Raw genomic sequence first — 27,226 nt, 5'->3', positions numbered from 1 at the left:
CCCCTTCCTTACACTATATATAAAAATCAACTCAACGTGAATTGAAGACTTAAATGCAAAACTTAAAACATGTATGTTCATTTCACCACTGTCAACAATAACAAAGACATGGAATAAACCTAATTGCCTATTGTTGGTAGACTAGATTGAAAACATAGTATGGTAGCATGAGGTGGCTCACACTTGTAATCCCAGTGCTTTAGGAGATTAAGGCAGATGGAATGCCTTAGCTCAAGAGTTAAAGACCAACCTGGGCAACATGGCAAAGCTACATCTCTACAAAAAATAAAAGAAAAATTAGGTGTGATGGTGTGAGCCTATAGTTCCAGTTACTTAAGGGGCTGAGGTAGGAGGATTCCTTAAGCCTTGAGCCTTGGAGATGGAGGCTGAAGTGAGCCAAGATTGCACCATTGCACTCCATCCTGTGTGACAGAGTGAGACACTGTCTCCAAAAAACAAAATAAAGATTTAATCAAAGTAAAATATGGTACATAAAAATCATGCAAGACTATGTGGCCATATAAAAACAACACAAAGCTGGGTGCTGTGGCTCATGCCTGTAATCCCAGCACTTTGGGAGGCCAACGCAGGTGGATTACTTGAGATCAGGAGTTCGAGACCAACCTGGCCAATATACTAAAACCCCGTCTCTACTAAAAATACAAAAAATTAGATGGGCGTCATGGCAAGTACCTGTAATCCCAGCTATTCAGGAGGCTGAGGCAGGGGAATCACTTGAACTTGGGAGGCAGAGGTTGCAGCGAGCAGAGATCACACCACTGCATTCCAGCCTGAGCAACAGAGTAAGAATTCGTCTGGCTGGGCGCAGTGGCTTATGTCTGTAATCCCAGAACTTTGGGAGGCCAAAGTGGGCAGATCACAAGGTCAGGAAATCGAGACCATCCTGACCAACATGGTGAAACCCCGTCTCTACTAAAAATACAAAAATTAGTGGGGCTTGGTGGGGTACACCTGTAGTCCCAGCTACTTGGGAGGCTGAGGCAGAATTGCTTCAACCTGGGAGGCTAACGTTTCAGTGAGCCAAGATCGCGCCATTGCACTCCAGCCTGGACAACAAGAGCAAAACTACGTCTCAACAAAAAAAAAAAAAAAAAAAAAAAAAAAATTTGTCTCAAAAAACAAGCAAACAAACAAAAAACACCAAGATTAAGTCCTTTGCAGCAACATGGATGGAGTTGGAGACCATTATTCTTAGAAAATTAATGCAAAACAGAAAACCAAATGCATGTCATCATTTGTAAGGAAGAGCTAAATAATAAGAACACATGGACATAAAGAAGGAACAGTCACAGAGGCCTAGTTGAGGATGAAGGATAAAAGGACAAAGAGGATCAGGAAAAAAAATACCTCTTTGGTGCTATGCTTTGGAACTCACTGACAAAATAATCTACACCAAACCCCCATGAAACAATTTTACCTGTATAACAAACCTGCATGCGTATTCCTGAACCAAAAAGAAAAGTTAAGAAAAGAAAAACCCATGAGTGCAGAAGAGCGCAGTGTAACTGGAAAGAACTGTTTGTTCTACAGATAGTGGCCCCAGTGGGGCTGTACTCTGATTTATTTCTGTGTCCATGCAGGTAGATGAGATTATGAACAGGTGCTCCATAATGCTAGGTAGATGGAGAAAACAGGTTACTGCTGCATATTCAGTGTCTGGAGGTGGGGATATGCCAGGAGACTTGTAGACACTTTTGTGGCTTTTTGGCAAGAAACCCTAGGATCAAAAATGCTGTGGTGAAGTTCCTGATGGTGGTGCCTAGTCCTGGGAGGACTGTGGACACATCAGTGTCTAATGGGTGTGTTTGTGAGTGGGTGGGAATCCTGTGGTGGCAGCTGTGAGACAAGGGAGTCTGTCATTAGAGCTCCTTTCCTCTGAGTTTTCATTCTCTCACCCTAAGAGGAGACCTGGAATCACAGGACAATGGGCAGTGGGACAGTCTGTGTACAGGAGAGCAGAGCCTTCCATTTTCAGATACCTAGAGTTCCATTGCAGGCCAGGCCTCTGTGATATCTTTCTTCTGGTACCAAATCTGTAGAGTTTGCTGAACACCAAGCAATTCTCTAACACCAACTCAATGTGTAACATTTGAATTCTGACACCACCCAGAGTCAGCACAGACCCGGATTCCAGGGCTCAGTCTCACAACACTGTCCTCACTGCAGATGCCAGTCACAAACCCCATAGGCCCATCTGTGTGTCTGAGCTACTGTTTAAACACTGGGGACTCCCGAGCCCTTTCTCAAGTTCAATTATCTGATCGAGCTACTCACAGAACTCAGGAAAACACTGTAGTTATGTTTACCAGTTTATTATAAAATATACAACTGATGAAAAGTCAAATGGAAGAAATGTGTACAACAAGAACAGTTTATGGAAAGAAATACCCTTTCCATTATGACTTAGATGGTGCTCTCTTTTCTTATTTATTACATAGCCAGACACAGAATCTGTCAGAGGTACACAGCCTCCCTTTTGAATAGGGGCTGAGTAAAATAAGGCTGAGACCTACCAGGCTGCATTTCCAGATGGTTACGCATTCTAAGTCACAAGATGAGATAGGAGGTCAGCACAAGATACAGGTCACAAAGACCTGGCTGATAAAAGAGCTTGCAGTAAAGAAGCGGGATAAAAGCCACCAAAACCAAGATGGTGATGAGAGTGACCTCTGGTCATTCTCCTGCTACCCTCCCATCAGTGCCATGAGAGGTTACAACATCAGGATGTTACATCATAAAGGTCTAGAAAGGAGATATATAAATAATCCACCCTTTATTTAGCATATAATTTTAAAATAACCATAAAAATACACAACCAGCCTATTGAGAAAGCCATTTCTTTTATTTCTTCACTTTCTTAATAAATTTGCTTTCATTTTATGACTTGCCCTGAATTCTTTCTTGAGCAAGATACAAGAACCCTCTCTTGGGTTCTGGATCAAGACTTCTTTCTGGTAACATTTTCCTGGCAACCGCAAAAGGACTATACTAAAGAGACCTCTCTGTCCCTCCCCCCAAAAATTACTGTGGATACCAATTGGCTGACTTTGAGTCCCTATACCTGGGTAAAGGATGAGATTAGGTTGGAGGCACAACTTAGGAAAGTCAGAGTCTCTTCTAAGACAGTGTGGGTTAAAGGAGCCTCAAAGAAGGCAAGGATACTTAGGAAGGTTATAGTCCTTCCTAAGATTTAGGTTAGAGATCCCTCTCAGCAAAGTTCCTCTCAGCTAAGAACTGGTTTAATACTACTGGATGTTAATTGCTATTCTTTTAGATTAATCTGTCTTGCACTCTTTGCTGGTGCCTATGAGTGACAGAATTAGGCATCTATAGGACCACAGGGTATGAGGAGCTTTTTCCCTTCCAAAAGGGGAAACTTGAGAGCTGATGGGACTTCGGGAAACCATCCTTTTGCTACCAAGAAGCGGCTGCCTGAACTTGTAAAGTATATTGCAGTTGTACTTTTTGTGCAGAAATGCAGGATAAACTTTCTGGATGTTTTCTATTCTTTTTTTGTTTGTTTGTTTTTTGAGATGGAGTCTCCCTGTCACCCAGACTAGAGTACAGTGGCACAATCTTGGCTCACTGCAACCTCTGCCTCCCAGGTTCAAGTGATTCTCCTGCCTCAGCCTCCCGAGTACCTGGGATTATAGGCATGCCCCACCACGCCTGGCTAATGTTTTGTATTTTTGGTAGAGACAGGGTTTCGTCACGTTGGCCAGGCTGGTCTTGAACTCCTGACCTCAAGCGACCCGCCCGCCTCAGCCTCCCAAAGTGCTGGGATTACAGGCGTGAGCTACCACGCCCAACCTACCCAACCTAGATGTTTTCTTAAACACTAATTAATCTTAGAGATAACCCCTTTTTTGAAACTCAGAATTACGAATGGCCCTCACCATACTGATGAGTTTTGACTGAGCTCCTGTCTACCTGAAATACAAAAGACTCTAATAGTTAAGGAAGAATATCATCGCCCCAATACAGCATGAAGTAGTTACAGAAGATGAATTTTCATCCCTCTACAACCCTTATGATTAAGGGGTTTTTTTGTACAAAAGAGGGGGGAAATGTCAGAGGCGTATTGAACCAGGGCAAATCCATTTTGAATAGGGGGTGGGAAAAAATAGGGCTGAGACCTACTGGGCTGAATTCCCACATAGTTAGGCATTCTAAGTCACAGGATAAGATAGGAGGTCAGCACACAATACAGGTAATAAAGACCTGGCTAGCAAAACAGCTTGCAGTAAAGAAGCAGCATAAAACCCAACAAAACCAAGATGGTAATGTGTGTGACCTCTGGTCATCCTCACTGCTACACTCCCACCAGTGCCATGACAGTTTACAAATGCCATAAAAACATCAGGAAGTTACACTATATGGTTTAAAATTGGGATAATAATCCACCCCTTGTTTAGCATATAATCAAGAAATAACCGGCCGGGTGCGGTGGCTCATGCCTATAATCCCGGCACTTTGGGAGGCCGATGCGGGTGGATCGTGAGGTCAAGAGATGGAGACCATCCTGGCCATCACGGTGAAACTCGTCTCTACTAAAAATACAAAAATAAATTAGCTAGGTGTGGTGGTGGACGGCTGTAGTCCCAGTCAGTCAGGAGGCTGAGGCAGGAGAATCGCTTGAACCTGGGAGGCAGAAGCTGCTGTGAGTCGAGATCATGCCACTGCACTCCAGCCTCGCAACAGAGCAAGACTCCATCTCAAAAAAAAAAAAAGAAAGAACCATGAAATGGGCAACCAGTAGGCCTCCGGACTGCTCTGCCTATGGATTAAGCAATTCTTTTATTTATTTACTTTCTTAATAAACTTGCTTTCATTTTACTCTATGAACTCACCCAGAATTCTTCTCTAGAGTGAAATCCAAGGACCCTCTCTTGAGGTTTGGACTGGGACCCTTTTTTGGTAAAAACTTGGCACCTTTTCTTCTTTTTCTCATTAAAAGAGTCAGCTGTATTTATCTTCAGTGGTCTAAATAAAATTTTTCACAGACTACTGAATTTTGAGCTACCCTCAGTCTGAGCCATTATACCATGTAATTCTATATGCCTCCTAAGAACATGCTGACTTCAGGATAAAACATTCTCTGATCTGAAATCTGATTTTTAACCCCCCATTTGCCATTCCCCTCCATTCTTTCTAATCTTGTAGGCTCCACTCTATGAAAAAAGCCCTTGTCTACCTAAAATTGCATTCCTTAAAGTTTTTATAATTGGTATTCCTCCTGTTGCAATCCTCTTTTTGAATTCTTTTTTTTTTTTTGAGACAGATTCTCGCTTTGTTGCCCAGGCTGGAGTGCAGTGGCATGATCTCGGCTCACTGCAACCTCTATCTCCTGGGTTCAAGCATTTCTCCTGTCTCACCCTCCTAAGTAGCTGGAACTACAGGTGCACATCTCCACACCTGGATAATTTTTGTATTTTTAGTAGAGATGGGGTTTCACCATATTAGTCAGGCTGGTCTTGAACTCCTGACATCAGGTGGTATGCCTGCCTCAACCTCACAAAGTCCTGGGATTACAGATGTGAGCTACCATGCCCGGCTCTAGAATTCAATTTTTTTTTTTTTTTTTTTTTGAAATGGAGTCTCACTCTGTCACCCAGTCTGGAGTGCAGTGGCACCGTGTCAGCTCACTGCAACCTCTGACTCCTGGGTTCAACCATTTCTCCTCTCTCAGCTTCCAGAATAGCTGGGATTACAGGAACCCACCACCATGCCCAGTTAATTTTTGTATTTTTAGTAGAGATGGGGTTTCGCCATATTGGTCGGGCTGGTCTCAAACTCCTGACCTCAGGTGATCTGCCCACCTTGGTCTCCTCCCAAAGTGCAGGGATTACAGGTATGAGCCACCACGCCTGAGTCTGGAATTCAAATTTTTTAACAGAAATCTAACTTGTAACATATTACAAAGTCTAGAAACTGCCTTAAAACAATAACAACTTCATGGTCAGTAAGACCCTCCCAGTCCCCTTTTGTCTTAACCTTAACTTATCTGCCTGTAGCTTTCCAGGACTCTGTAGCTTCTCTCAGCAGAAAGGCTTCTTCCATGACTTGAGTGAGCAGGCTGGAACACCTGCAGGAGAGGCTCTCCAGAAAAAACTAACTGGACCTTTGATAACCTCCTTTTGCAGTCTCAATATGAGCTTTAGCTCTGAGTCACTGGGCTCAAACTTTAATTTCCATGTTAGAGTTACTCACTTGGTTTTTGAAACTAAGTGTTTGAAAAATCCAAAAAAATTACTCAAACACAGTGTTCATAAAAGGGAAGAAAATGTTAAGGTGCTTACATTTTATACCTTAATAAGAAAAGCGAAAGTATTTTTCAGAAAATAAATGTATTATTTTATTAATTCCATTAAAAATCATGCAGCAAACATTTAGTCACATGGAAACACTTCTAGGCAGTACCAAGTTTCATCTCATAAAATTTAGCATAAAACTCAGAAATCAAGGTAACAGAATTCAAAGAGATATTCGCTGTCAAAAATTTACCCTGAGAAAAAAAGGAACTGATGTTTTTATGAATCTATGTAACTCACCAATTATCCACCACATTTTCTTGTGGAAATGTATTCATTTTCTACAGCAAAAATGGAATACAGATTTTTCCTCTTCTTTTTCTTGGTAGCATTCTAAAAGCTAAGCCTTGAAATTCTGTTTGAAATCACCCAGCCATAAAAAACCACACCTGAGAAAATTTGTAAACTCACTCTGGGAAAGAAAAAGGTAAGCGAAAATTTTTGACAAATTAAATATATGATTAATTTTTTTGAAACCCACATCTTTTATGCTCTTTGTAAATATTTTTCTACCTTTCAAGCTCTACTAATATAATGCAACTTACAGCTAAAAAACTGAGGTGAAAATAAGTGAATAAATCTCAAGGTGGACAAATCCAGGAATGGCAGTGCTGGTTAAATAACAGATGTGTCTGACTCATGTTTCAAGTCAGGCCATTCAATCACTGGAGAGATCCTTCCACCCACTCCTGTTCGCCTACGTGCTCAAGAATCACCCATTCAGGAGACACTGCACTATTTCTCGGTGACTGCCCCAGGTGCATTTTACTTTGCAAGCTCTTACGCCATCTCACTGGAGTCAGTTTGTTGTTGTTTTTGTTGTTTGTCTTTCGGGATACTATTTTTTGGTCACATACTTTTCACTTTTCTTTTTACTTTTTCTTTTACTATATTTATTTCACTATCCTGCTCCCTTACAGAATCCAGGGGGCAGAAATTATTTCTGTGTTTTCCCCTCACTACCAGCATCTGATTGGCTGACAAGCAATTTATCTCCATGAAATGGAAGCTGGGTTGGTAGAAGACAATTTATTCATTATTACAATAATTATTATTATTACTATTATGAGACGGAGTTTCGCTCTTGTTGCCCAGGCTAGAGTACAATGGCAGGATCTCGGCTCACCGCAACCTCTTCCTCCCAGGTTCAAGTGATTGTCCTGCCTCAGCAACCCTGAATAGCTGGAAATTCAGGCATGCACCACCATGCCCAGCTAAGTTTTTTGTATTTTTAGTAGAGACGGGGTTTCTCCATGTTTGTCAAGCTGGTCCCGAGACAATTTTAACATATCAAGGGGTTACCTTTTCAAAATAAGAGTACTCCAGAAGATTCCTCTCAGCCCCAGGGTATCCACTTGCCCCCTTGACAGGATACACTCCATATCTCAGGTCGTCCTATGGGAGAAAATAAACCAGAGCTGATATCCACTAGACACTCTAGTTGACATAACCATGGCAGATATCTCGGTTTATCCCCAGATAATACTGAAACCCAGGACCAGGAAAAAACTAAATGGTGGCTGAGGACACATCACCCCATAAATTTTCCAAAGCGGAACTCTGACCCAAAAAAATTCTGATAATATCTCTGTGCCTAAAAAGATAAAAGGAAAAAACACATTGAGAATTTTTGCAATACAGTGTTAGGGGATTATTATTTGCTTTCTTTTCATAGAAAATATTTACAAACAGATAACAAATCTTCTTAAAAGCACCATTTGTCTGGGTGTGGTGGCTCACGCCTGTAATCCCCACACTTTGGGAGGCCAAGGTGGGCAGATCACCTGAGGACGGCAGTTCGAGACCACCCTGACCAACATGGAGAAACCCCATCTCTATTAAAAATACAAAATTAGCTGGGCATGGTGGCACATGCCTGTAATCCCAGCTACTTGAAGGCTGAGGCAGGAGAATCACTTGAACCCGGGAGGCGGAGGTTGAGGTGAGCCGAGATCTGCCACTGCACTGCAGCCTGGGCAACAAAAGCGAAACTCCGTTAAAAAAAAAAAAAAGCACCATTTAATGCTTTGCCAAAAAATAATTAATTAAAATATGGTATAAAAAGTACACTACAAAATATGTGGCCAGGCACGGTGGCTCATGCCTGTAATCCCAGCACTTTGGGAAGCCAATGCGGGCGGATCACCCAAGGTCAGGAGTTCGAGACCAGCCTGTCCAACGTGGTGAAATCCCGTCTTTACAAAAAACACAAAAATTAGCCAGGTATGATGGTGCGCGCCTATAATCCCAGCTACTAGGGAGGCTGGGGCGGGAGAATTGTTTAAATCCGGGAGGCGGAGGTTGCGGTGAGCAGAGATCCTGCCATTGCACTTCAGCCTGGGAGACAGCACGAGACTCCATCTTAAAAACAAAACAAAACAAAAAACAAAAAAAACACAAATATATGACAACGTGAATTAGGGAGGAAAAGCTGGCATTTGGGAACTCCAGAAGAAATTGGAAATTTAGTATCTTACTGCAAGCCAGAATGAGGCTGGAGTAATGAGGGATGGGGGTTTAGACTTAAGACCCTCCTCGGGACCCAGGTGAAAAATACAGCAGAAAATCAGTTCCCTGGCTGGGCGTGGTGGCTCACGCCTGTAATCCCAGCACTTTGGGAGGCCGAGGCAGGTGGATTGCCTGAGGTCTGCAGTTCGAGACCAGCCTGGCCAACACAGTAAAACTCTGTCTCTACTAAAAATACAAAAAAAAAAAAACTCAGCTGGGTGTGGTGGCAGGCGCCTGTAATCCCAGCTACTCGGGAGGCTGAGGTAGGAGAATTGCTTGAACCCGGGAGGCGGAGGCTGCAGTGAGCTGAGATTGCACCATTGCACTCCAACCTGGGCAACAAAAGTGAAACTCCACTTCAAAAAAAAATAAAAAAAAAAAAGAAAATCAGTTCCCTGTGGAGTGTGAAAATAATTAAGTGGCAGGCAATTAGACTGACATGTCTCTAGTCCCTGGGTTTCTACTTTAATTAAAAAATGTAACTCAGGCGCATTATTTTTAATTACTACATTAAGAGAAACAAAATTCAGGCTTCACCAACTATAAACTGCCAATTGAGCTCCAATTACATAACCAGGAAATTTTCACCTTTAATGTACAAATTAAGAAACCACGTAACTGTACCTAACCAATTACTAAATTTGGTTTTCTTCATCATGCATTTTACAAAAGATTTTCTTTCAAGCCTCTCCCATAGACCACAAACTACAAACCTCTCCCATAGACCACAAACTACAAACCACAGCCTGGTGCTCTACAATTCTAGAACCACTCTTTGATTAAATTATTTATTTATTTTATTTATTTATTTTGAGGCAGTCTCGCTCTGTCGGCCAGGCTGAAGTGCAGTGGCGCGATCTCGGCTCACTGCAAGCTTTGCCTCCTGGGTTCAAGCCATTTTCCTGCCTCAGTCCCCCAGGTAGCTGGGACTACAGACGCCCGCCACCACGCCCGGCTCATTTTTTGTATTTTTAGTAGAGACGGGGATTCACGGTGTTAACCAGGATGTTCTTGATCTCCTGACCTCGTGATCCGCCCGCCTCGGCCTTCCAAAGTGCTGGGATCAAAGGCGTGAGCCACCGCTCCCGGCCTAGAACCATTCTTCGATTAAATTCTTCTAATATTTTTGCAGTGACTCCCATTAACTTTTAACAGGAGAAAATAGGAACTGGGAACCCCACTGAACAAAGTTCTTCCCATTCATGAACCAAGTCAGGATTCTCCCCTGACGACCCTCCCATAGTCCCTGCACAATCCGGTAGAGAAGCGGCGCTGCGAATGCAGAGATCCCCAGAGAGGGCTCCAGGCAAGGGCACAGTCACTAAGAGACAGGACGCCCCGGGGCCCGGCTGTCGGCGCAACCGCCATCTTATGGCTGAAGGCGACTGAGGCCGAGCCGGGCAAGGAGAACTCGGGGCGCAGATTGTGAAGCTGACTACAGGGAGGCCTGAGTCCCGCCACAGCCACTTCCCACCGGTTTCAACCAGCCCTTCCCCTCTCTCGGGATGTCGGACTCCGCACTCTCACCATTTCTAGGCTTCTAGGGGGTCCCGGCGTCTTAGCTGTGGATTCCCAATACCTGCAGGTCACAGAGCCACACAGGCTGGGCCTCTAGGAGCAGAGGACACAGAGCAGTGAAGACGAGACCTGGAACTCCAGCTGCATTTAGAGACAAAGGATCCGACAAATCCCGCCACATCCCGGAAGCCGTCCTCTTCGCTCAAGCTACGTGCCTGATTGGACAGTTCCCAGCCCAGCTTCGCTGATTGGATAGCGTTTAAAACCCCACCCTCTCAGGCCCTGACTGACAGAAGATGTAATCAGATGCTGGGCTGAATGAAGGAAGAGTGATCGTCTAGGCTGCAGCCTTTTCAGGCAGGGCTTCCTCCCTGAGTCCACCCCAAAGGGTATTTGCATTCAATCTTGTGTATAAGGTCATATGCATTTGTAAATAATACATCATATGACTATACATAAATGAAAAGGATATAATAACAAATTAAAATTTCAGGTTTTTTACCTTCCTGGCTTATGGTCCTTTGAGCAGGCAGCCTGAGATTTTAAAAAGGAGGTAATCCTCTGAAATAAAATATGGGCCACATGTGAATTTTGAATTTTCTAGTAGCCAAACTAGAAAATTAAAAAGAAATAAGGGGTCAGGAGCGGTGGCTCACGCCTGTAATCCCAGCGTTTTGGGAGTACAAGGCAGGCGGATCAAGAGGTCAGGAGTTTGAAACCAGCCTGGATAACATAGTGAAACCCCGTCTCTACTAAAAATACAAAAATTAGCCGGGCGTGGTGGCGGGCGTGTGTAATCCCAGTTACTCAGGAGGCCGAGGGAGGAGAATTGCTTGAACCCGGGAGACGAAGGAGGTTGCAGTGAGCCAAGATCGCACCACTGCACTCCAGCCTGGGCGGACAGAGCAAGATTCCGTGTCTAGGTGGGTAAGAAAATAAAGAAAAGAAACAAGAGGCCAGGCGCGGTGGCTCACGCCTGTAATCCCAGCACTTTGGGAGGCCGAGGCTGGTGGATCACAAGATCAAGAGATCGAAACCCTCCTGGCCAACATGGTGAAACCTTGTCTCTACTAAAAAAAAATACAAAAATTAGCTGGGCGTGGTGGTGCGCACCTGTAGTCCCAGCTACTCGGTAGGCTGAGGCAGGAGATTCGCTTAAACTTGGGAGGCAGAGGTTGCAGTGAGCCAAGATGGCGCCACTGCACTCCAGCCTGGTGACAGAGTGAGACTCCTCTCAAACAACAACAACAAAGAACAGGTTGAATTGATTGTAACAATGTAATTAACCTAATATATACAAAATATTATCATTTTAATGTGTGAGGAATATGTAATTATTAATGAAGTATATAAATATTTGCAACTAAATTTTTGAAAATAACTCTGTATTTTACCTTTCTAGCATATCGCTGTTCAGACCAGGCACATTCCAGACACCCAGTAGCTACACATAGCAACTCTGATGTCAGTGGTGTGAAGGGCCAGAGGCGAAGGAAGGGCCTCTCCCTACTAACATCTGTCTTCAGTTCTGAGGTTGGAACAGATAGTGACCATAGAAGGAGCTGAGGGCAGCAGAAATAAAATAACCACAGGTAAACCACGGCTTACCACCAGTTGCCCACCTCTCTTTTAGAGATTAGGCTGTGAACATAGGATAATGGCGCTTAGGAGAAAAAAACTCTGTGTCTTCAGTTCTGCCCACACTCTTGAACTCCAATGTTTAGATACGGAGAAAATAGATTACAGGCAAACTTATTTTGCTAATTTGCCTTGACCCTAATTGCAAGGCTGTGGTTATCTGCTTTCTCCTGTGGTGTGGGAACTATGCGAATATAAACACCAATCACATGCATACATGTCTACCTGTATTTCTGCATTACCCAACATTCTCTTTCAAGACATCCTACTTTAAATTAGGGGAAGAAATCAGTACCTAGAGGATGCCCACTGTTAGAAGGCAACAAGTAATCAACTTGTCACTAAATCCTGGCATCCTATCTGCACTGGGTGCATGTATTAGTTAGCTATTGCAGCATAACAAATCATCCAAAACTTGCTAGTTTATAATTAAGATGGTCAGTCATTTAGGCTGGGCTGAGTGTGGCCATTATTCTGGTATCAGCTGAGCTCTTTCAGATTTGTATCATCAGCTGCTTGTCGACTAGCCAGCTGTACTTCTGGGGGTGATCTTCTGCTTCTGGGGCTGCCAACAGGGGCACCTTGCTTCTCCTCCCCATGGTATCTTATTTTTCAGCTTGCTAACATGGGCTTTATTCATGGAGATTGCAGCATTCTGAACGAAAAACAGAAGCATTCAAAACCATTTGTGCCTGGCCGCAAACTAGCCCACTGTCATGTTCACAAGTTTCTACTGCGCTGAGCAAATAAAGCCAGCCAGATCTAGGGTTTGGAAGATAGATGCTGGATCTTGATGGAAACAGCTGTAGAAGTACCGGACAATGGGCATAGATACAAGAGGGAAGAAAAATTGCTGCCATTTTGCAATCAGTATCAGTCCACCTTTTTTGCATATGTGGTATATAGTACTTCTCCATATCAACAAACATGTCCAAAGACCCACGAGTGCTAAGTGACTGGGCTAAGACTCAGGATCAACTTTATCTGATGCCAAAGCCCATGCATCTCCATAGGTCATGCAACTAAAGTAGCTGCCTTGCCCTAGATCCTTGAAATCCTGGAGAGTGACACTTCTACAGAATAAGTCAGATTCCTTTTAGGTTTGTGTTCATATACTACTGTTTATCACTGGAAATAATCATCTTAAGAAATTGCAGAAGAGGCCAGGCACAGCAGCTCATGCCTGTAATCACTGAACTTTGGGAGGCCGAGGTGGGTGGATCATGAGGTCAGGAGTTCGAGAGCAGCCTGACCGACATGGTGAAACCCTGTCTCTACTGAAAATATAAAAATTAGCCAGGAGTGGTGGTGTGCACCTGCAATTCCAGCTACTCAGGAGGCTGAGGCAGGAAAATTACTTGAACTGGGGAGGCGGAGGTTGCAGTGAGCTGAGATTGTGCCACTGCATTCCAGACTGGGCAGCAGAGCCAGACTCTGTATCAAAAAAAAAAAAATTGCAGAAGAACACAGAGGCTCACACCTATATTTTTAGCACTTTGGGAGGCTGAGATGGGAGAATTATGGGAGCTCAGGAGTTCCAGTGCAACCTGAGCAACATAATAAGATTTTGCTTTCATGACAAAAATGAAGACATTAGCCAGCCATGGTGGTGCATGCCTGTAGTTGCAGCTAGTTGGGTGGCAGAGGCAGGAGGATTGCTTGAGCCTGGAAGGTCCAGGCTGCAGTGAGCCATGATTGGTTACACCACTGCAACCAGAACTGGGCGATAGAGTGAGACCCTGTTTCAAGAAAAAAAAATAATTGGAGAAGCATTTTGAAAAGACATGGAATAATTTTGGGAAAAAGATGAAGGATGAGTTTAGAAAATCAAAGCTGAACAGCACATTATTTATTTTTCATCATAGAAAATATTTGAAAACTTTTAAAGAAAGAAAAAAACTTTAGGCTGGGAGCAGTGGCTCACACCTGTAATTCCAGCACTTTGGGAGGCAGAGGTGGGTGGATGATCTGATGTCAGGAGTTGGAGACCAGCCTGGCCAACATGGTGAAACCCCGTCTCTACTAAAAATGCAAAAATTAGTTGGCCAGGTGTGGTGGCTCATGCCTGTAATCCCAACACTTTGGGAGGCCAAGGCAGGTGGATCACTTGAGGTCAGGAGTTCAAGACCAGCCTGGCCAATATGGTGAAACCCTGTCTCTACTAAAAATACAAAAAATTGGCCAGGTGTGGTGGTGGGTTTCTGTAATCCCAGCTACTTGGGGGGCTGAGGCAGGAGAATTGCTTGAACCCAGGAGGTGGAGGTTGCAGTGGGCCAAGATCGTACCATTGCACTCCAGCCTGGGCAACAAGAGTGAGACTCCATCTCAAGGAAAAAACAAAAAAAAAAATTAGCTGAGTGTGGTGGCAGGTGCCTGAAATCCCAGCTGCTCAGGAGGCTGAGGTAGGAGAAGTGCTTGAACCCAGGAGGCAGAGGTTGTAGTGAGCCGAGATCATGTCACTGCATTACAGGCTGGGCAACAAGAGTGAGACTCCATCTCAAAGAAAAGAAAAAAAAAATACAATGAGATAGACAGTAACACATTTGTAGCAGGGGACTTCAATACTCCACTGACAGCACTAGACAGATAATCAAGACAGAAAGTCAACAAAGAAACAATAAACTTAAACTATACCCATTATATCCTAGAACAAATGGACTTAACACATATTTACAGAACATTCTACCCAACAATTGCAGAATGTGTACTATTTATCAGCACATGAAACATTCTCCAAGATAGACCATATGATAGGCCACAAAACAAGTCTTAATATATTTAGGAAAATAGAAATTATGTCAAGTACTCTGTCAGATCACAGTGGAATAAAACTGGAAATCAACTATGAAAGGAACCCTCAAAACTATACAAATACATGGAAATTAAATAATCTTTTCCTGAATAATCATTTGCTCAACAGTGAAATCAAGATGGAAATATAAAAGCTCTTTGAGCTGAACGATAACAGTGACAAAACTTATCAAAACTTCTGGAATACAGCAAAGGCAGTGCTAAGAAGAATGTTCATAACAACGTCTATATCAAAAAGTCGGGGCCGGGCGCGGTGGCTCAAGCCTGTAATCCCAGCACTTTGGGAGGCCGAGACGGGCGGATCACGAGGTCAGGAGATCGAGACCATCCTGGCTAACACGGTGAAACCCCGTCTCTACTAAAAAATACAAAAAACTAGCCGGGCAACGTGGCGGGCGCCTGTAGTCCCAGCTACTCGGGAGGTTGAGGCAGGAGAATGGCGTAAACCTGGGGGGCGGAGCTTGCAGTGAGCTGAGATCCGGCCACTGCACTCCAGCCTGGGCGGCAGAGCGAGACTCCGTCTCAAAAAAAAAAAAAAAAAAAAAAAAAAAAAAAAAGTCGGAAAGAGCTCAAATTTAAAAATCTAAGCTCATACCTCAAGAAACTAGAGAAACAAAAACAAACCAAACCCAAACCCAGCAGAAAAAAAAATAACAAACATCAGTGCAGAAATAAATGAAATTGAAACAAAAAATTTCTTTTTTTTTTTTTTTTTTTTTTTTTTTTTTTTTTTTTTTTTTTTTTTTTCGAGACGGAGTCTTGCTCTGCCGCCCAGGCTGGAGTGCAGTGGCCGGCTCTCAGCTCACTGCAAGCTCCGCCTCCCGGGTTGACGCCATTCTCCTGTCTCAGCCTCCCGAGTAGCTGGGACTACAGGCGCCCGCCTCGTCGCCCGGCTGGTTTTTTTTTGTATTTTTTTAGTAGAGACGGGGTTTCACCGTTTTAGCCAGGATGGTCTCGATCTCCTGACCTCGTGATCCGCCCGTCTCGGCCTCCCAAAGTGCTGGGATTACAGGCTTGAGCCACCGCGCCCGGTCTGAAACAAAAAATTTCAAAAGATAAATGAAAAAGTTTGTTTCTTTGATAATATAAACAAAATTGATAGGCCATTAGCGAGATTAACCAAGAAAAGCAGAGACAAGATTCAAATAAACTCAATTTGAAACAAAACAGGATATATTACCAGCAATCCCACAGAAACACAAAAGATTATTTAAGGCTACTATGAACATTATGAAATGTACAAACTAGAAAACCTAGAAGAGGTGAATAAATTTCTGGGAATATACAATTCTCCTAGAGTAAACCAGGAAGAAATAGAAACTCTGAACAGATCAATAACAAGTAGCAAGATTGAAACAGTAATAAATAATTGCCAACAAAAAAGACTCTGGGACCAGATGGATTCACAGCTGAATTTTATCTGCCATTTAAACAAGAATTGGTACCAATTCTACTGAAACTATTCCAAAAAATAGAATAGGAAAGAATTCTTTCTAAATCATTCCATGAAGGCAATATCACCCTAATAACAAAACCAGGAAAAAACATAACAAGAAAAGAGAACTACACGCCAATATTCCTGATGATTATAGATGCAAAATTTTTCTTTTCTTTTTTTTTTTTTTCTGAGACAGAGTCTTGCTGTCACCCAGGCTGAAGTGCAGTGGCGCAATCTCGGCTCACTGCAAGCTTCGCCTCCCACGTTCATGCCATTCTCCTGCCTCAGTCTCCAGAGTAACTGGGACTACAGGCGCCTGCCACTGCACCCGGCTTATTTTTTGTATTTTTGGTAGAGACAGGGTTTCACCGTGGTCTCGATCTCCTAACCTCGTGATCCGCCTGCCTTGGCCTCCCAAAGTGCTGGGATTACAGGTGTGAGCCACCGTGCCCTGCCCAAAATTCTTAACAAAATACTAGCCAACAAAATACAATAGCATGTTAAAAAGATAATACGCAGTGATAAAGTGCATCTCCTACCAGAGATGCATGAGTGGTTTAATGTACATAAATCAATAAATGTGATACACCACATAAACTGAATTAAAAACAAAAATTATATGACCATCTCAATAGTTACAGAAAAAACTTTTCACAAAATTTAGCATCCCTTTATGATTAAAACCCTCAGCAAAATCAGCATAGAGGAGACATACCTTAAGGTAATAAAAGTCACCTATGACAAACCCACAGCCAGCAATGTACTGAACAAGGAAAAGTTAAAAACATTCCCACTGAGAACTGAAACAAGAAAAGGATGGCCACTTTCACCACTTCTATCCAACATAGTACAGGAAGTCCTAGCCAGAACATTCAGACAAGAGAAAGAAATAAAGGACATCCAAATTGGTAAAGAGGAAGTGAAGCTGTTACTGTTCACTGATGATAAGATCATATACCTAGAAAACCCTAAAGACTCACCCAAAAAGCTTCTAGATGTGATAAATAAATTCAGTAAATTTTCGGGATACAAAATCAATGTACACAAATCAGTAGCACTGCTATACACCAACAGCCACCATGCTGAGAATCAAATCAAGAACTCAAACTCTTTAACAACAGTTGCAAAAAATAAAATAAAATAATCAGAAATATATCTAACTGAGGCTGGGCGTGGTGGCTCACGCCTGTAATACCAGCACTTTGGGAGGCCTAGGCGGGTGGATCACCTGAGGTCAGGAGTTCAAGACCAGCCTGACCAAGATGGAGAAACCCTGTCTCTATTAAAAATACAAAATTAGCTGGGCATGGTGGCGCATGCCTGTAATCTCAGCTACTCGGGAGGCTGAGGCAGGAGAGTTGCTTGAACCTGGGAGGCGGAGGTCAGGGTGACCCGAGATTGTGCCATTGCACTCCAGCCTGGGCAACGAGAGTGAAACTCCATCTCAAAAATAATAAATAAATAAATAAATAAATAAATAAATAAATATACCTAACTGAGGAAGTGAAAAATCTCTAAAAGAAAATCTACAAAACACTGTTGAAAGAAATCACAGGTGACACAAACAAATGGAAAAACATCTGACATTCATGGATGGATAGAATAAATACTGTGAAAATGATCAACCTACCAAAAGCAATCTACACATTCAAGTCAATTCCCATCAGAATAACATCATTTTTCACAGAACTTGAAAAAACAATTATAAAATTCTTATGGAACCAAAGAAAAGTATGTATAGCCAAAGTAAAACTAAGCAAAAAAAAAAACCAAATCTAGAAACCTCACAATACCCAACATAAAACTGTACTACAAGGCTATAGCTACCAAAACACCATGGTACTGGTATAAAAATAGGCACATAGAGCAATAGAATAGAATAACAAACCCAGAAATAAAGCCAAATACTAACAACCAACTGATCTTTGAAAAAGCAAACAAAAGCACAAAGTGGGGAATGAATGCCCTATTCAACAAATAATGCTGGGATAATTGGGAAGGTACATGTAGAAGAATAAAACTGGATCTTCATCTCTCATAGAAAAATCAACTCAAGATGAATTAAAGACGTAAATCTAAGACCTGAAACTAACAATTCTAGAAGACAACATCAGAAAAACTTTTGTAGACATTGGCTTAGGCAAAGGCTTCATGACCAAGAACCCAAAAGCAACTGCAATTAAATGAAGATGAATAAATGGGACTTTGATTTGTAATGCAAATCAAAAGCACAATATGATACCACCTTACTCCTGTAAGAGTGGCCAGATTGCGCCATTGCACTACAGGGCAACAAGAGTGAAACTGTCTCAAAAAAAAAAAAGAAAGAAAGGCCATAATTTTTTTTTTTTTTTTTTTTTTTTTTGAGACGGAGTCTTGCTCTGTTGCCCAGGCTGGAGTGCAGTGGCACGATCTCGGCTCACTGCAAGCTCCGCCTCCCAGGTTCACGCCATTCTCCTGCCTCAGCCTCCCAAGTAGCTGGGACTATAGGTGCCGGCAACAATGCCCGGTTAATTTTTTTTCTTTTTTTGTATTTTTAGTAGAGACGAGGTTTCACCATGTTAGCCAGGATGGTCGCAATCTCCTGACCTCGTGATCCACCCGCCTCGGCCTTCTAAAGTGCTGGGATTACAGGCGTAAGCCACCACGCCCGGCCTTTATATTTTTTATTTTTTTTGAGACTGAGTCTTGCTCTATTGCTCAGGCTGGAGTGCAGTACAATCTTGGCTCGCTGCAATCTCCGCCTCCCATGTTCAAGCGATTCTCATGCCTCAGCCTCCCGAATAGCTGGGATTACAGGCACCCACCACCATGCCTGGCTAATTTTCATATTTTTTTAGAGACGGAGTTTCACCATGTTGGCCAGGCTGGTCTTGAACTTCTGACCTCAAATGATCCACCTACCTCAGCCTCCCAAAGTTCTGGGATTACAAGCATGAGCCATTGTGCCCCACCAAGAATGGACATAATTAAAACAACAACAACAAAAAATAGACATTGGCATGGATGTGGTTAAAAAACAAAACAAAACACTTTTACACTTTTGGTGTGAATGTAAACTAGTGCAACCACTATAAAAAAAAACAGTATGGAGATTCTTAAAAGAACTAAACGTACAACTAACATTTTATTCAGCAATCCCACTACTGGGTATCTACACACAGAAAAAGAAGTCATATAAAAATGAAACTTGTGGGCCAGATGTGGTGGCTCCCGCCTGTAACCACAGCACTTTGGGAGGCCAAGGCAGGCTGATCACCTGAGGTCGGGAGTTAGAGACCAGCCTGACCAACATGGAGAAACCCTGTCTCTATTAAAAATACAAAATTAGCCAGGCATGGTGGCGCATGCCTGTAATCCTAGCTACTTAGGAGACTGAGGCAGGAGAATTGCTTGAGCTCAGGAGGCAGAGGTTGCAGTGAGCCAACATCACGCCATTGCACTCCAGCATGAGCAACAAGAGCAAAACTGTATCTAAAAAAAAAAAAAAGAAAAAAAAAGAAACTTGCAACATGCGTATTTATAGCAGCACAATTGGCAATTGCAAAGATATGGAACTAGCCTAAATGCCCATCAACCAATGAGTAAATAATGAAAATATGGTATATATAATACTACTCAGCCATAGAAAGTAACAACATAATGGCATTTGCAGCAACATGGATGGAGCTGGGGACCATTATTCTAAGTGAAGTAACTCAGGAATGGAAAACCAAACATTGTATGTTCTCACTTATAAGTGAAAGCTAAGCTATGAGGCTGTAAAGACATATGAATTATATAATGGACTCTAGAGACTTGAGGAGAAGGATGGGAGACGGTGAGGAATAAAAGACTACACATTGAATACAATGTACACTGCTCAGGTGATGGGTGCACCAAAATTTCAGAAATCACCAGCAAACACCACCTGTACCCCAATAACTATTAAAATAATAAGAGCAAAGAAACCCATAAGTTTAAGTTTATATATATTAGCATTTTTTTTGTTTAAGAAAGTGTCTCACTCTGTGACTTGGGATGGAGTGCAGTGGCTCCATTATGGTTCACTATGGCCTCAACCTCCTAGGCTCAGGCAATCCTCCTACCTTAGCCTCCTGAATAGCCTGTACTCCAGGTGGAGGGCACTATGCCCAAGTAAGTTTTGTATCTTTTGTAGAAATGGGTTTCACTATGTTGCCCAGGCTGGTCTTGAGTTTCTGGGCTTAAACAGTCTTCATGTCTTGACCTCCCACAGTGCTGGGATTACAAGTGTAAGCCACCATGACTTACTGGAATCTTATTTTATATGATGTTTAAAAAACTAAATAGATTTAGATCAGTTAGTTAAAGAAAATTTGAGAAAAACATCTTTTACTAAAAATATAAAATTGCTTTTGTCATAAATACTGGTATGAAACTGTTCAAAATTACTTCCTTGAGATTTCACTAAAAATTTGGTTGTTCAGAGTTAATGTAATTAACATATGTAATTAAAACTACTAGATGTAAGAAAAACAGCTCTACATAGAGTGTATAGACAAGTAAAAAATGCTTTTTGACAAAAAAAATTGGGAACATTTCCACTAGTTTGTGTTGCGGGAAGTCGGGGACCCTGAACAGAGGGACTGGCTGGAGCCGTGGCAGAAGAACATAAATTGTGAAGACTTCATGAACTTTTATCAGTTCCCCAAATTAATACTCTTATAATTTCTTATGCCTGTCTTTACTTTAATCTCTTAGTCCTGTTATCTTCATAAGCTGAGAATGTATGTCACCTCAGGACCACTATTGTACAAGTTGATTGTAAAATATGTGTGTTTGAACAATATGAAATCAGTGCACCCTGAAAAAGAACAGAATTTCAGGGAACAAGGGAAGATAACCATAAGGTCTGACTGCCTGTGGGGTTGGGCAGAATAGAGCCATATTTTTCTTCTTGCAGAGAGCCTATAGACAGACGTGTGAGTAGGAGAAATATCGCTGAGTTTTTTTCCCAGCAAGGAATATTAATAATTGATAACCCTGGGGAAGGAATGCATTCCTGGGGGTAGGTCTATAGATGGCCGCTCTGGGAGTGTCTGTCTTACGTGGTTGAGATAAGGACTGAAATACACCCTGGTCACCTGCAGTACTAGGATTGGGAAATTCCAGCCTGGTAAATTCTAGTCAGACCGGTCCTCTGCTCTCGAACCCTGTTTCCTGTTAAGATGTTTATCAAGATAATGTGTGCACAGTAGGACATAGAACTTCATCAGTAATTCTATTTTTGCCTTGCCTTGTGATCTTTATTGCCCTTTGAAGCATGTGATCCTTGTGACCTACTCCCTGTTTGTACACCCCGTCCCCTTTTAAAATCCCTAATAAAAATTGGCTGGTTTTGTGGCTCGAGGTCACCATCATGGTCCTACCAATATGTGATGACACCCCCAGAGGCCCAGCTGTAAAATTTCTTTCTCTTTATTTCTCAGACCAGCCGACACTTAGGGAAAATAGAAAAGAACCTATGTGGAAATATTGGGGGCTGGTTCCCTCAATAAGTTTGAAATTAGAGATTGTTGAAAAATTAAAAGAAGGGAACATCACACATCGGGGCCTGTCATGGGGAGGGGGGAGGGGGTAGGGATTGCATTGGGAGTTATACCTGATATAAATGACGAATTGATGGGTGCTGACGAGTTGATGGGTGCAGCACACCAACATGGCACAAGTATACATACGTAACAAACCTGCACGTTATGCACATGTACCCTAGAACTTAAAGTATAATAAAAAAAAAAAAAAAGAAAAAGAAAAAGAAAGAGAATAGAGACAAAAATAGAATATAAAAAGTTAAAGAATTAACTATAAAAGATTGTAACACATGTATGGAAATTTAGAGTGGTCAAAAATGACAAATTTGGTGGATTTATTTATAAAGTTTTGTTAAAATTAGCTTTAGTATAGATAATACACTAATACAAAACTAAAAGTTGATTTTCTCTGGAATAAAAGTTTTATATATTAATAATATGGCAAAGTAAAATTTTTTGTTCACTTTTTGAACAAATTTGAAAACAAAGAGAGTAGAGATATAATTTTTGTCATGTTGTCTTTCTCAGGTGTTTTGACTGGAAGTCTCAGTCTCTTATATCAAGCAGTAAATTGTTTTGTTTTTTAAAATCCTTTTATTATCATTTTTTTTTTAAGTGAATGACTATTATTTCATGGTGACATGTGATCCTACTTTGATAAAGCATTTTAACCCTTTGACATATATTTATTTATTTATTTATTTTGAGACCGAGTCTCACTCTGTCACCCAGGCTAGAGTGCAGTGGTGCAATCTTGGCTCATTGCAACCTCCATCTCCTGGATTCAAGCAATTCTCCTGCCTCAGTCTCCCGAGTAGCTGGGATTACAGGTGCCCATCACCACGCCTGGCTAATGGGTACAGACAGGGTTTCACCATTTTGGCCAGGCTGGTCTTGAACTCCTGACCTCATGATCCACCAGCCTCGGCCTCCCAAAGTGCTGTGATTACAGGCATGAGCCACCATGCCTGGCAACCCTTTGACATATTTGACAAGCTTCCAAAAATCACATTTCAGCTAAAAAATTGTCTTTTTTTTTTTTTTTCTCAAAGTTTTGGATGTTACAGAGGGCCAATGCAGCATCCCAAAGAGTGAAGAACAGAATTATTTGATATGGTAAATTACATGGCAAACATTGTTAAATTAAAAATAATGTTTGACTGTCTTCAACTTTTATTTTAACAAATGTTACTAATATTTATTCCAAAGGCCAGGTGTGGTGGCTCATGCCTGTAATCCCAGTACTTTGGGAGGCTGAGGCAGGTGGATCATGAGGTCAGATCGAGACCATCCTGGCCAACACGGTGAAATCCCGTCTCTACTAAAATACAAAAAATTAGCCAGGCATGGTGGCGCGTGCCTGTGGTCCCTTCTACTTGGGAGGCTGAGGCAGAGGAATTGCTGGAACCCAGGAGGCAGAGATTGCAGTGATACAAGATCTTGCCACTGCACTCCAGCCTGGTGACAGAGCGAAACTCCGTCTCCAAAAAAACAAAACAAAACAAAACACAAAAAAGTATTCCAAAATTGTACACATCCTTCTTCCCTCCCTCCCTCTCCCCCATTTCCCCTCTCTCTTTCTCTGTTTATCTCTTTCTCTTTTTCTTTCTTTCTTTTTTCGTCTTGCTCTGTCACGCAGGCTGGAGTGCAATGGCATCATCTTGGCTCACTGTAACCTCTGCCTCCCGGGTTCAGGTGATTCCCCTGCCTCAGCCTCCTGAGTAGTTGGGACTACAGGTGTGTGCCACCACGCTCAGCTAATTTTTTTGTATTTTTAGTAGAGACGGGCTTTCATCATGTTGGCCAGGATTGTCTTGATCTCCTGACCTTGTGATCTGCCCACCTCGGCCTTCCAAAGTGCTGGGATTACAGGCATGAGCCACCACGCCTGGCCTACAATTTCTAAAAATCTAATATACCTGAGTATATGCTATTAGTCATAATTATGGCTACTATGATAAATTATTGTAGGCCACAGATATAATGAACTTCTTTTCATTTGTTTCTTTATAACCATTTCAAGTCATTTTTACAGTTAACAGTTTAATTCTGATGTAGTTTCTAAAAACTTCAAAAGCATGCAAAATTCTAGAGTATCCTGTCTTTAAGGAGGTTTATGAAAAGATAAAAATGGACCAGACAAATTGAGTACAGGTTTCTGATAATTTAAGGATCATATTATTTGGACTGGGTAAAGATTATATATGTTCTAATGAAGAGACTGACTCATAAAATTTATAACCCAGGCAAAATAAATATTAATTAAATATTGGGAAAATACTCTGTCACATATTTATCATAAATCAGCCAGTACCGAATTTTTCAGATATGTCATTTGAATAAACTCTGGTTTAAGTCAATTACCTATGACAGTTACCAGTGCAATGCACCCAAATTGGAGAAACAAAGCCTAGTATTTAAGAGGAAATAAATTTTACGTTAAGTGTGGACTCATGGAAAACCTAGAAAGCCGACTGCCCCTTGTTTATTCCTGAGTTCTTATAGCTTCCATTATTGAAAGTGCTGTATTCCATTACACATCACAGATGAGGTAAAATAATCTAAATTAAACATAAATTAGGTTGGGTGCAGTGGCTCATGCCTGTAATCCCAGCACTTTGGGAGGCTGAGACAGGCAGATCACCTGAGGTTAGGAGTTTGAGACCAGCCTGGCCAACATGGTAAAACCCCATCTCTACTAAAAATACAAAAGTTAGCCAGGCATGATGGTGGGCACCCATAATCCCAGCTACTCAGGATGCTGAGGCAGGAGAATCACTTGAACCTGGGAGGTGGAAGCTGCGGTGAGAGGAGATCGCACCATTGCACTCCAGCCTGTGTGACAGGAGTGAAACCATCTCAAAAAGAAAATGTAAATAAATAAATATAGGGCCGGGTGTGGTGGCTCATGCCTGTAATCCCAGCATTTTGGGAGGCCAAGGCAGGTGGATCACCTGAGGTCAGGAGTTCAAGACCAGCCTGGCCAACATGATGAAACCCCATCTCTACTAAAATTACAAAAAATTAGCTGGATGTGGTGGTGGGCACCTGTAACCCAGCTACTCAGGAGACTGAGGCAGAAGAATCGCTTGAACCTGGGTGATGGAGGTTGCAGTGAGCTGAGATCATGCCACTGCACTTCAGTCTGGGCAATGAGAGACACTCCGTCTCAAAATAAATAAATAAACAAGCATAAATAAATAAAAATAAATTAAGTGTGTGTGTGTGTATGTGTTGGGGTGTGACTATTCTAAATTACTAAAATAGGTTTTGACATCTTTCTTTTGTCAAACATACAAACATGAGAAAACAATAAAAACTTCATGTTTTTTGCTATCCCATGGGTCATTTAAACATTTACATAGAAATTTTATTCAATTGTCCTTTATAATGCATGTTTTCTCACAGTAGGAAAGCTTTCTCATGCAAGAAGTCTGCTGTTATAGCAGTAGCTAAAAGGATATAAGGAAATGTTTTTCTCATGGGACATTTCTGAAAAAGTCTCCAATGATAAAACTTATTTCACTACACAAATTTAAAAAATGTTAAATAAGGTATAATGGATACAATAGTATGAGAAAAGCTAACTAAATTGACTGGATTACTTTTGTAACTGCAGATTGATGACAATCATATACACTTAGAGTGGAAAAAATGTGTTGACCCTCATAAAATAGTCATTGGAAGGCCTATGCACCTAAAAATAGATCTTCATGTATCTTCTGTTACTGAAGTCTAGTATGAAGGCTTTAATGCATTATGACAAAGCATATTTTCACCAGGTAAAGAAAGCCTTTTAAGAGTCTACTGACTGAGGACAGTAACTCTTTATAATCTACAACCCAAAGATTAAGTCTGCTTGCCATCTACACTGCAGTAAGACTTCAGGACCTTGAACCTTGGGTTCATAATCTCACGACTCAGAAGCGGACCTCCAAACTCTTACAATTTTATACCCATTGGAGATCTTAAGGTAAAGTTAACTAGGAAAGTTTTTCCTCAAAAGGAGATGGCAACCTTGATGTAGATCACTATTTTCACAAAAATCAAAAATCGGCCAGGCGCGGTGGCTCAAGCCTGTAATCCCAGCACTTTGGGAGGCCGAGACGGGCGGATCACGAGGTCAGGAGATCGAGACCATCCTGGCTAACACGGTGAAACCCCGTCTCTACTAAAAATACAAAAACTAGCCGGGCGAGGTGGCGGGCGCCTGTAGTCCCAGCTACTAGGGAGGCTGAGGCAGGAGAATGGCGTAAACCCAGGAGGCGGAGCTTGCAGTGAGCTGAGATCCGGCCACTGCACTCCAGTCCGGGCGACAGAGCCAGACTCCGCCTCAAAAAAAAAAAAAAAAAAAATCAAAAATCAAGACATTTCTACTATCATGACACTCTTAGTTCACTGTTTTTTGTTGTTGTTGTTGTTGTTGTTTTTTGTCTCTGCAAACAAAAGGAATAAGAGGCTGGGCACCATGGCTCATGCCTATAATCCCAGCACTTTGGGAGGCTGAAATGGTTGGATTTTTTTTTTTTTTTTGCCTCCGCAAACAAAAGAAATAAGAGGCTGGGTACAGTGGCTAATGCCTGTAATCCCAGCACTTTGGGAGGCTGAGGTTAGTGGATCACCTGAGGTCAGAAGTTCAAGACCAGCCCGACCACCATGGAGAAACCCCATTTCTACTAAAAATACAAAATTAGCTGGGTGTGGTGGCATGTGCCTGTAATTCCAGCTACTCGGGAGGCTGAGGCAGGAGAATCACTTGAACTCAGGAGGCAGAGGTTGCAGTGAGCTGAGATCATGCCATTGCACTCCAGCCTGGGCAACAAGAGTAAAATCATGTATTAAAAAAAAAAAGGAAAAAGAAAATAAAAAGAAAAAAAGGATCTTTTGTGTGCACTCATGGGTTTTACTTTTATATGTAGAGGATTTTGCAGTCAACCTTATCTATGAACAAACTTATGCCTTGATAGATTAAAGATGAAAGGCCAATGTGGGTGAGACATTTTAATGGGACATTTGTTGCCTGATGACATCAGAAACAGAATATTGGTCCACTGCTCTCAACTTACTTCATAAGTTAAAGAGAACTTATTCAGAATAGGATAAAGAGCATTGCCAGGAAGTCATTACTCTTCTGAATGAGCATCATTTGGTAGGTTATTTTTTTTCCATGGTTTAGAGTAAATGAGACAATGGTTAGAAATTTATCCCCCATAATAGGGCTCTATAGCAGATTCTAGTCTAAGAATTATGGTTACACTATTGTAGAAAGTAAAAAGTTTCTTCTTCAAAGTTTCCCTTCTTGTTAAATAATAAATCATAAGTGTTAAAAATAATAGTTTCTTTTAAAGACTAACTTCCTTCAAGCCTCCTTACTTTGTGCTAATAACACTTTGTTAAGCTCTATCCTATGTAGCTGCTAGACATGCTCA

General features: G+C 41.8%; 1 protein-coding gene across 3 annotated transcripts in view; it reads right to left on the bottom strand.

Moving 5' to 3' along the window:
• Nucleotides 1-27,226, bottom strand: part of ZNF738 (zinc finger protein 738) — a 452,488-nt gene that overhangs the window by 23,734 nt on the left and 401,528 nt on the right. For 2 of the 3 annotated variants that reach the window (XM_030912885.1, XM_030912884.1), the window contains exons 2-3: nucleotides 10,368-10,419; nucleotides 7,635-7,727 (exon numbers count right to left, since the gene is read on the bottom strand). In XM_030912885.1, coding sequence (XP_030768745.1) covers nucleotides 7,635-7,727; nucleotides 10,368-10,370 — 96 coding nt within the window. In that variant the 5' untranslated portion in view covers nucleotides 10,371-10,419. Of the gene's footprint in view, nucleotides 1-7,634; nucleotides 7,728-10,367; nucleotides 10,597-27,226 lie in introns of those variants that run through there. The other variant, XM_030912883.1, reaches the window with a different exon arrangement.

Source organism: Rhinopithecus roxellana, chromosome 12 (genome assembly GCF_007565055.1).
Source record: "Rhinopithecus roxellana isolate Shanxi Qingling chromosome 12, ASM756505v1, whole genome shotgun sequence".
Taxonomy (NCBI): Eukaryota; Metazoa; Chordata; class Mammalia; order Primates; family Cercopithecidae; genus Rhinopithecus; species Rhinopithecus roxellana.
The sequence above is the reverse complement of the archived record's forward strand: the minus strand, read 5'-3'. Positions and strand labels throughout refer to the sequence as shown.